We start from the raw sequence: 12,040 nt of genomic DNA on the forward strand, positions 1-12,040 counted from the left end.
AACACTAAAAGTCCTCCTCCCATTTTTTAATAGTCTGCTTGAACAGCCTTTCATTACTGAGTTTGTAAAGATTGTATCTGAGAAGATCCTGTTTTTATAAACTCCACTTATGTGGTTGCTATAAACAAACACACTTAAAATCCTGTTTATTGTCAACATGAAGGTGGGTTCTATGTGTTGTATGTTTGCAGAACTATAGAACCACAATACATGAGATTAAGTGGATTCTCCGGAAAGGGAGGAAAGAAGTATACTATCTGGGATGGAAAATTTCACAACAATAAATACAGTATATTTGCCAGACAATCTGAAATGTAACTACATAGGTATGGTTTGTACTTTGTTGAGTTTTGTTTCCTTGTTTTGCAGCATATTCCCAGAATGTAGGCTGAAATAAAACAGTTGCACAGGACGAACTGATCACTTGTCACTCTGCATATTCATATTGCAGTTGGAAAATTTCACAGCAATTTCATGCTATTATAAAGCCAATTAGATAATCACTCTCCTAATATTGTGTCAGGGGTACTGGACAGTGAAAGTACTGTATAGCAAATAAAAACTCTTTTGTACTTTATCTATATAACCTATTTCTTTCTGAACTGTCCTTTAAAAAGGATTTTGAAAGGGCTCATATCTAAAAAGCAACTGGTTTTCCTTCATCTTCGAATTCAAAGACTTTCATTAAATATATGAGTTTCAAATATGAATATAAATATTCATATAAATATGAAAAAGAAAATTCACTATAAATTTTCAAAGAAGTGCCTGCATTTCAGCTTCTGAATTTGGATTTAGATCAGATCAGCACAAGAATTACTACAGCAGGCTCTGGATGCCGAGGGAAGATGCACTGGTAATTACTCTCCAAAAGCTGAGTAGACAGTAACTTTTCTTAACAAGATATCAATGCTATTGTGTATCAGTGGAACAAACACATTTCATGTGAAAGACTAGAAAAATCTCTGAGTTGCTGATCCATTTGCTAACAGATGACAGAGAGAGAGAGAGAGCTGAGAGCTGTGAGATCAAGGATAACTACAACTGCATGGACCAATGAACACTTAGAACAATTTTCCCCCTGACATAATAAAATTGCTTACTTCCCATCCTAAACTTATCCTGCATGATACAATTGTATAGATATATACACAATTATATATGTACAGTGCTAAATATTTTCACTGAAATATATGATACTGCCTCATAAATGTAACATATTTCTCATAGCTCCAATTTCACTAAGAGTGCTCAATAATGTGTTTTTTTACCAAAGGGAAAAAGATAAAAACATGCAAAATACTTAAGGTTTAAGAGAGCAGAAACAGCTTCACAGAAACAGATAGTCCATTTTTTTTTTTTTTTTAATTAAAAGCTGGAATCTCTCTCTGGGTTGTCAGATATGATATAAAAATGACTCCTTTTTTCATTCTCCCCTGTTCTCATTAACACAATTTGTCAAACAGCTTAATGGACAAATTTTAATATGGCCCTACACACCACTTATCCCGGCCTCAGAGCAGTATTTAGAACTTCTAAGAAATTGTCTGCGTTTTTGAATGGATGTTTGAATTAGCACTGGGTTTAACCAGAGACCCAGCAAAAATATGTATCTCAAAGCTGAATCCTATTATAAATACAAAGGGTAATTAAAAGCAACTACAAGCACGCAGCTCTTTAGCTCCTTGTTCTCCACAGTCATCCTGGATTCTGTATCAAACATATGATGGATTGTCCAACCTGATTTTAGTGAAGTGGTTCTTCCAGTTTAGATTTGTACACATTATTATTCTACCTGTAAGAGAAGGTTGTACAGGTTGTATCAGGTCTGGCTGCTTGAGAGGATTTCCAGAATAGACAAACCACTCTTTTACCAAAGGATATGTTCCACCTAAAAAAGACAGAATTGGATCAGTAAGTCAAATGCAAATATTGACACTACTGTAACAGCTGGAATAAGCTGTGATCAGGATTCTAAATAGAAGGCACTTCTTGATGACTTGTTTGCTCAGCTTTAGAAACAAACCAAGAAAAATTTGTTTCAGTATCTTTATGACAAATCATCAGAACAAATAAAGAGAGTTTCAATTATGTACTATAAACATGAGTTTGGACTGGGCAACTGCAATCAAAACTGTAAATACAAGAGTCTGTGGAAAACATTCTCAAACAGGCTTAGGCCTTCCCACCCCAAGGCAGCTCAGGAAGCTCTGGAGGTATGTGGCGTAGCTCAGGGACCTGCATAAACTACCTCAGTCTCTCAGCACTATCACACTGCCACATATCCAGGCACAGCTTAATACGATTCACCTCCCAACTCGCCTTGACATTTCCTGTGTCAGGGTTTGAGCCAAAATCTTAATAGGGAGGCCTTGATGGCTATTTGAAAGCTGACAGCAATGGAGTCATCCACCATCAGATGTAGAGCTTTTATAGCCCATTGTTCCAGACCTTTTATCGAGCATAAAGGAATTGTTTATAAATAATACTTCAAATGGCTTTCCTAGTCACTAACCTTAACCCTGCTCAGCCCTGCTAAAGATCCCCCTTAAATTAAAAATTTCACTACAGGACTTGTGCATCTAACTACTTGATGTTTAAAAAACCCAAACAAACCAGTCCTCAGAAAAAAAATCACGCATTAAGAATTTCTGAAATGCAGACTACCCAATTTACAATAGTCAGCTCAAAATCATTCCAATGCAAACGTACATTTAAAACAACCCAAAACAAACATAGAATCAGTGTTACTATCACTGTGTTTTGCATTCTATCCAGATTTTTCCTTATGGTACCCATGTCATAGTGCCCTAAATTTCCTCTCTGTAGTCTGGTAAACAGTATTAATTAAAGAGGTTAAGCTAGTCCTGGGCACTTGGAGTAATGTTTTCAAATATTTTATTTTTTTCCTTCTCTTGTCCCTTTCCAGATTCACAGGATTGCATCTCTAATTTCTTCCAGCTCTCAACCAATACTGAAGCCACTATCCTTAAAAATTCCTGCCTTTTATCACCAATTCCAATCTCCATGAAATTTACTGCACAAGTATTTTTGATGCCATGTTCTGAACCCTAATCAAAAACTTCCTCTAGATTAAAACAAACCAAACAAATCTTTCCAACACTGTCCTTTCCTTGTCCACCCAAAAAGATTTTGTCACACAATTTCCTGATCTCACTCATAGCTCAATGCTGGAGATAACTGTTGACATGAATGAAAAAGTAGTGTGCTATGGTGCAAGGGCAGAAATTCCTCAGATGGATTTCTAATTTCAGAGAAGGGAAAAAGAACACTACAAAATCTGCTTGACAATCACATAGAGTATGAGGGACAATATTGCACATGGCTTGCCATGCTTACTTGCTCAAAAACTGGTGGCATTAAAAATAAAACGAAAAATGCCTACACTAGAGGCAGAAAAAGCCTTATACGGTACATTCCACTAGCTGAATAATCTCACATCTTGATTATAAATCATTGTCTATGATAATGCTAGTTCATTAACAAAACCCTTCAATTAAATAACCCAAAGTCACTTTCAGAAACATTCTGATGTTTTAGCATTTGGTTTTAAGATTTAGTGTGTGGATTACGCTGTTTTATTCAATTTATTCAGCTCACTCAGACTCCTAAATTTTAGCCTGGTTTCTTAAGGAGGCAAACCTAATACAATTAGGACATCTGTCTGTGCCAAAGAAGAAGTGACTTCAAATGAATTAAAGTCCTACACATTTTGTGGAACTGAATACTCAGCTGACAGAGGGATCCTACTAGGGCACCAACCGAAAGAAAGGCAGGAAAGCCAACTTGCCTGTTGTATCCAAACAGAGTGAATGGCAAACCAATACACAAATAGCTGTAGAAGAGCTAGAGATGAGAGAAAAGGTAGATGGGATTTGGGAAGGGCAGGAAGCAATAGGGAACATGCTTAGGAACACCATATACTGCAGGAGGGAGTTGTCAAGGACATGAGGAGAAGTTAAGATGGCATAAAGAAGCATGGAAATAGAAAAGCTTGGCTGGTGGGAAGCATTGCTCTTTATGAGTTCCACAAATTACATAAAAACATATCAAAATGTGTCTTGATTCTAAACACCAGTGAGAGATTATTTTTGACATCAACCATTGAACTCATGCACAGTAAAAAGGGAAGTTGATAGGAAGTCTACAGTTTCATTCTTTTAATGTTTGTGAATGTAGGTACAGGACATAGCACCAAATCAGCTGAGTGCTTTTCATTACTATAGCCTCTAAGTAGCAAACATATGTTACTGTTCACATAAACAGCCAAATAAATATAGCTGAAAGCCAGGTCCTGCAAACTGACAGCCCATTAACATACCAAGAACAAAGTGGAGATTTGATTTCTAAATGTCAACCCTCTCCGCATAGAAATGTCTTGGGGAAAAAAACCCACTAAGTTTTCAAACATTTTTCCCCACAATGCATATAAAGAATATCACCAATGAAATGAAAAAAATAGCAGTTCCTTTGTTTAAATAGATTCTGAATGACCTGTGAAAGCACTGCTTAAGCAGCCTAAGGACAGCTTCAACTATGTGCAAACCACAAGACAGTTGGAAAATGTTGCGTGCGTTCCTCTATACTTGCAACTCAACAAGGTCAGCTCTCCTGAGCGGTCACTGGTGATGACTGGCAAAAATTCTGCTAAGGGACTGTTTTTGACAGAGTCAAAGCAAGGATCAGTCTGGCCTGCTAATGTTAGAACTGGGAGTGATGCCAGGACTTCGAGGAGCTGGCCACAGACTCAGGCTACATTACATAACCTCCTAATTGGCAATGGACATGCAGGTACAGGTATTTTCATGGACTGCGCTAGTGCCAAAACCTGCTGGCTTTGTTCTGAACTCTTTGCACACATAAGAAAGCTTGGCTGGCCTATCAGAGTGTATTATTTACTGTTATTTTCCCCTCCTACTTGAATTTTTCCAGAAGTACTTTTTCTCTGAAAGATGCTAAAGCGTTGACAATTTCTATCACTCTATGCAATATTTCACATATTGATCAGAATGGCTCAATTAATTATAAAAGCACTTTTGAAATACACAGACAACAAATGCTGTGCTGTCAGAATCACCATCAGCCCCTTATTTATTTCTGTAGGATCAAAAATAAGGCTGTGATTCTCCAATATTCCCATAAGTAAAGGTACACACACCACACACCAAACTATATCAAAGGCAATGTTATATAAGCAATTCTTTCTATATAAGCAGCTCTGCTATCTTTTACAGGCAGGCACTGATTTGCTTATTCCCACTCCCTGCCATTCCCTCGGGGTGTTTCACCCCAGCTGCTTGTAGCTACACAGAGCCAGATAGGGAAACAGACCAGGTTAGTTACCTGACTACAAGAAAAGCAGGGAAGAGACACAGAGGCAATTTTCAGTTTCTCAAACTAGGCCACCACACAGCTGCACAAACAGCTGCAACAGCACAACTGAGACGATGTGCAAGGATTGCAATGAGTGGCTGTGCAAGAGGATTATTTAAAGTGGCACTGATAGCAAAAGCAACACATCCCACTATGGCTTCAGGCAGTGGCATGGTATGGGCTGATGGTTTCAAAGGATATGACATCCTGCTCCTATGGATTTGTAGGTCTCTTAGGCACCCTTGGAAATCACAACCTAGACATTCAAAACTAACAGTCTCTTGCTTCAGAGTAGGGCAAACAGTTTACATTACCTTTAACCTGTTCTTACTAAAACTGTAACCACTGCTTTTACTAAATTTTGTCTGCTTTGCCAATTAACAGTAAGTAAGCAGATCTGCAAAGAGGTCATTTTCCACCATATTTTAATTGACGATATTAAGGAGTGAAAAGAAGGATCACTAACACATGTATCACCACTGCAAACTGGAACAAACATTGTGTAGAGTTAGTTGAGTTATTTTCAAATGTGCTACATCAGCAGCAGCATAATGGTGGCAGATTCCACATGGACTAATTTAATTCCTTGTCTTGTTCCAGTAAACTCTTTTATAATGCTAATCCAATGTCATTCTACATTATACTACAACCTATGCACAGTGTAGACTACTTCTTCCCATCCTATCCCTTATCAAATCACAAAAAACAGTCAACTTGACCACATCTGAGGGAAACTGGCAAAGGATTCTACTTTTTAAAGAGCAAAGCTTCTTTGTAGGTCTAGCAGTGAATCCATAAAAAAAATAATGCTTACACATACCTATGCATTCCAATACAGACTGTGATTAATGATCTACACTCCTGACTTAGAAGCAACTATACACTGGAATAAAAAAACAACTCATGAACTACTAGGAAGTGACACGGTTAAAGCAGTTACAGGTAGATACATGCACTGAAAATGCAGATTTAATAGAGGCACCCATGCAGACACAATCTACCTACCTTTCTGGAAGGGTTAAGGATTGATTTTCTAAACTATGATTTTGTTTAGAAAATTATCTCTGGAATTGGAAGCCTGAACTAAGAATAATTAACACATCCTATCTGTGGTTTTATTCTAAAATCACTTCCTTAAAAGAAGACAACTTTCACACTAAAATTTCATTTTCAATATGACTCTAAATAAATGTTTCTGTATTTCAATCCTAATCTTCTTTGAGTACTTCTTTGAGTAACACAAATGCTAACCTGCCTACTACCCTGCCGTCTTGCAGCAACAATTTTTAATTAGGAATTTTGGTCTGGGTGTTTCTGAAAACATCAATGAATATCCTGCTGTTTAGATGAATAAGTAAAACCCAACCAAGTTATAATTATCTACAAAATTTGGAGGCAGTACACCAAAAAATGAAAAATGACAGATGTGCATGATTACTGCTGAGATTTTTGTTATTCTCTCCAAATTGCTATGTAAACTCTGATTCAGTTTTTCCTATTATGGCACAATTTCAACCTCTGGCTGCTGAGGGAAGTCATGTACTTAATTACCTTTTTGTGCCTTTCTAAGCAAATAGTTTGAATATTAGGTTTGATGGCGGTGCACTTTCATCAACAAAATGTAAAGCGATTACCACGGAGAAATCAACACATTCAAAAGAATAAAGTTCAGTACACTTTTAATTTTCAACTCACTGGCTGAAAGACACTGTAAAGATAACATTTAACTAATGGAAGTCTTAAGAACATGAAATTGGTCCAAGGATGTGAATAAAGAACTCTCTGTCATCAAGGAGATGAATGCAAGCACAGATATAAGAACCTGCTACCGAATCTGTTTATACCACTGGATAAGGAAATCGTATTTTCTAGCACTTGGATGAAAGAAATAATAATCGCTGGCATGACTACTTGCATTTGTATTATTACAGTAACTGTATTTGACTGCTCTGAAAATTGCAGTCTTAAAATCAACAGAAGGTAAAACTTTAACAGTGCATTATTGTTCTGTAAAAGTGTATTACTGCTCACTAATTCATCCAGAGCCACACTTATCCAAGCAACATTAGGTCTCATATACCTTCAAACGTTCAAAAATTTCATAAAGACCACTGCTTTGCTCAATCTTTTGATCATTAACAACTTTCACAACTTCCCATTTAGCAAGGAAAAAAACTCAAATTTTTAAAAATCACTTTAAAAGCACTGAAATGGAACAGCATGTAGAAAAAGCCCTACAATTTCACTCTCACATTTTCTCTTACTTCCATAAGAATTACATTTCAGCTGCTCAGAGTTTTTTATCCTAAATGCATTTTCTATCCTAAATGCTGACACAGCCACTGAAGCAATGAATTCAAGATTTCATATTTCAAAATTGAAAGTATACTTGAATCATGGTGTAAGTAGTTTAATCCTTACCTTTTCCAGATTCCAACAAGATAGAATAAATATGCTGACGAGCAGGGCGGTAGATAAGTGCCTGTCCAGGAATCTCTGTATCATAGTCATCTTCCAAGGAGTTGCTGCACTCAATCTCTCCATGACTCAGGATATTGAAGATCGAATAATTTTCAGATTGGATATGCTGTTCTTTAGCTAACTGTTTGTTCAAAGAAGGAAGAAGGCATTATCTCCAAAATTAAGAAGAATCAAAAAGTAACAAAATGTAGTCACTATCTGAGCAAATAGATATTTCTCCATCAGTAGAAATGGAGGGAATAGCCAGGGAGGGAACAAGTGCTTTTTCAAATAACACCAGTATAGTATCTTTTCAGACATCCATCTTTTTGTGGACAAGAATCCCCCAGGAAAACTATCATTACCTTTCTTAGCCCTTCCTTTAATTCTTAAAATTTAGGAGCTTGAACAACAGTTTTTTAGAAAGTAATTTTTCTTAAAACTAATTCTGTATTCCAGCATAGCTGCCCTCCTTTGGTCACCTGAAAATGTATCTTCTTTCTTTAAAGAGTGAGTGAAGAAACAACAACAACAACAACAAAAACAAAAACAAAAACAAAACAAAAAAAAAAACCTTCCAATTTTATTGCAAGATGAACGATGTAAGACAGCTGTATTTCTTTCCCGACCTGACTTGGTGTAGTTTACATTCTGGTAAAATTAGAATACTTAACTTTACCACACTTTTACTTTGCAATAGCTCTACACTGTGAAAAGAAATGGCATCTACTCTAGCGAGGAAAATCAGGTCTGCAGGCATGTTGCTAAAAAGCAGAATTAAGAGCATCACCCAGGCTGCACATTAACCACGCACTAGATACAGATACAACTGTCTACAAGCAGCCTCAGTACCAGCAGGGTCTGCTGGTCTCGAACAGCCTAGGTGAGAAAGCAACAAAGATGCTCTCAGGCAGCACAGAATTCCAACCAGTAACACCGGCAATCTGGATTGGCCAAGTGCACAGCCAGACAGACTTTCTACTTCACAGCCCCAGACCAAAACTCGGGGTGTTCCAACAGCTGAGCGGAGTGAATAGTTCCATGGGGTGCCACTAACAAATTCTCCAGGACCTGTGCCATATGGTGAGCAGGCACTGACGTTTCTCTGCTCTGCATTCCCTGCATGTGTCATGCTAGCTGTACTGTTTGAGCTCTGTCATCCCTCTGCAGCTACCACAGATTCTTTCACCAGGAGTTACTGAACCACTGGCTGGAAACAAATTCACCATTTCTGCAGAATTCCAGTATCTGCAAACCTGGGAACTCAGCAGGTCAAAACTGCAATCATTCACTGGGTAATTAGTGATCAAAACTAATTCTCCTAAAATGTCATGCTTTCTGTGTACAGTGCCAATCAACAGAGCACTTATACAATAAATTAAAGGTTTCCCTGCAAGAAATACTTCAATATCCCTAATATGTGTAAACAATGTAATCCCCCCAAGTATACTTACAAAATAAAAACAGAGCATCAAGTGTTTCTAAGCATGATTTTAATGAAGCACTGAACTACTGCACAGAAACTGGCCACAGATGAGACCATCAACAATGCTAGTTTATTCCAACTTGCTAAAAATCTATACATCCTTATGTACTGAAAAAAACTACAAGCTGATTTCAAAAGTATTGCTATATTCAATGTCTGTGTATTGAAAAATATTTCTGATTCATGCCTATAATCAGCTAGAAAGTTATGCTCTTCTGAGAGGAACAGCAACATGAGGCTATGCCCTCATGGTGGGAATTGAGCTTTGTGTGCCATTTACATGAAGTTCAGATAGTGTGCAAGGTAAGCATAACTACATATGGGTTTCAAAATATGAAGTAAAGCACACACATTACATACACAAATATTTGAACACTTGTAACAAAAACAAAAGAGAAGTTAACATGTCTAACATTTTGACTGCAATTTCCTTGGCCCAGGGACTGGCTTCATGTAGGATTCTTGCAGCAACAGGGAGGCGTTATTCAATGGAGTTTCTAAACATTATTATTTTATTAGAGCAGTAGCTCAGCATGATGCTTCAGAACTTCAACCCTTCAAATTAAAGACCAAGCCAAGAAATAACGACCATTTGTCATAAAGACCACATGGTACATTCTCTTATGGAATAAGGATATTGCCACTATTGTCCTGGCCATAATCCAACCTAGATAATTGCATTCTGGCTATTTTTTCCTTGCACTTCAAGCAGAAAGAGATTTTTCAACAACTTATTATGATGTATGGCTGCTGATTTTTTAAAATATCTTCTATTTAACTACAAGAGTCAAAAGTGATATATATTGTATCTATGTGTGGTGAATATAAAAGACCAAATATATCCATAGTTTAGCTGAAATGAGCATTGCATAGGTTACAATGCAGTGATAAAACATTTTATAGTCTTTTTAGAAAGCAAAATGTAAATTATATTGTTACTTTGGAGTAATATGAGGAAACAGAAAAATTGTTTTAAAGAAAATGCTCAAGATAAGAAAAAGAAAAAAAACTTCTGTGTTTGAAATCTAAAAGGACCTAATAAAATAGGGAGCAGCATATGGCTAATATAGGGTCTAAAATACACTTCCTTGTATAGATTTTTTAAAAAAATCTCAATATGTTATCTTAATTGCCATGAATTGACAGAATTGTACTCTAGACTTACTACTATACCATAAACTCTGATGCACAGTAGCACATTTTCTATTAGCCAGGTATACCACCCTAAGCTAATATATCCAATTTCCCAGAGTGACTCAATCTGACATACCATATCTCACCCCAACACCAGTGCATCCCTGTCTGTGTGGGATGCCATAACTAAAACTTGCTACTTCACCCCTGCCCTTTGGGAATTAGTAAATGCATTTAAGTGTTTTTGGGTCATTCAGGGACAATGAAAATAAGGGTAATTTAACCTGAACCAAAAATGACAAAATACAGACTTACTGCATTTGTCACTGTCCTGTACAACATCCTTGTCCCTGAACTGGAGAAGAATGGATTTCACAGATGGACCTTTTGGTGGATGAGGAACTGGCTGGATGGTTGCACAGAAAGAGTTGTGGTCAATGGCTTGATGTGCAAAGGGAGGCCAGTGACAGGTGGTGTCCTGAGGGGTCAATACTGGGACCAGCACAGTTTAACATCTTTGCCAGGAACATGGACAGTGGGATTGAGTAGTCCCTCAGCAAATCTGCTGTTGACACCAGCCTGTGTGGTGCCATTGATGTGCAGAATGGAAAGGTTCCAGCCAGAGGAATCTGGACAGGTGGGCCTGGGCAAACCTTGTCAATTTCAACAGGGCCAAGTACAAGATCCCACACTTGGGTCGGAGCAATCCCGGCCACAAACACAGGCTGGATGGAGAATGGATTGACAGCAGCCCTAAGAAGGGCTTTAGGGGGTTGCTCAATAAGCTGCTTGACCTATGAGCTTGATCAGCAACGTGCACTCACAGCCCAGAAAGCCAGCTGAACCCTGGTGTGCATCCAAGGCAGTGTGACCAGCAGGGCAAGGGAGGGGATTCTCCCTGTCTACTCTGCTCTGGTGAGACCCTACCTGGAGTGCTGGGTCCAGCTCTGATGTCCCCAGCACAGGAAGGACTTTGACGTGTTGGAGTGAGTCCAGAGGGCTGCAATGATGATCAGAGGGCTGGAGCACTTCTGCTATGAAAACAGGCTGAGAGAGCTGGAGTTGTGTAACTGGAGAAGAGAAGGCTCTGGAGACACCTTACAGCAGCCTTCAAATACCTAAAGGGGGCTACAAAAGAGCTGGAGAGGGACTTTTCACAAGGGTGTGTAGCGACAGGATGAGGGGAAATGGATTTATACTGACAGAAAGCAGGTTTAGATTAGGTATTAGGAAGAAGCCCTTTGCTGTGAAGGTGGTGCCACTGGCTTAGGTTGACAAGAGAGGAGTTGGATCATCCCTGAAGTATTCAAGGCCAGATTGGATGGGGCTCTGAGTAACCTGGTCTAGTGGAAGTCTCCCTGCTCAGCGCAGGGGTTTGGAACTAGATGATCTTTACGACTATGAGATTATTCTGGAGTTTCCATGCCTCCACCACAAGCAATTTCAACTTCCGCATTCTTAGCACAGCTACCTTTGATACCTCCACTGAGAGGCACAGCCAAGCAGATCACTGACCAGCTTATGGCTGACCTGTGGGTAGTCAAAGTAAAAACCAAGTCACTACAC

General features: G+C 38.3%; 1 protein-coding gene across 3 annotated transcripts in view; it reads right to left on the minus strand.

Annotated features, from left to right (window-relative positions):
* FAM120B (family with sequence similarity 120 member B) overlaps window positions 1–12,040 on the minus strand; it is a 48,371-nt gene that overhangs the window by 34,072 nt on the left and 2,259 nt on the right. For all 3 annotated transcript variants that reach the window (XM_068185121.1, XM_068185119.1, XM_068185122.1), the window contains exons 3-4: window positions 7,816–7,996; window positions 1,796–1,891 (exon numbers count right to left, since the gene is read on the minus strand). In XM_068185121.1, coding sequence (XP_068041222.1) covers window positions 1,796–1,891; window positions 7,816–7,996 — 277 coding nt within the window. The remainder of the gene's footprint in view (window positions 1–1,795; window positions 1,892–7,815; window positions 7,997–12,040) is intronic.

This window comes from Anomalospiza imberbis, chromosome 3, assembly GCF_031753505.1.
Source record: "Anomalospiza imberbis isolate Cuckoo-Finch-1a 21T00152 chromosome 3, ASM3175350v1, whole genome shotgun sequence".
Lineage (NCBI taxonomy): Eukaryota > Metazoa > Chordata > Aves > Passeriformes > Viduidae > Anomalospiza > Anomalospiza imberbis.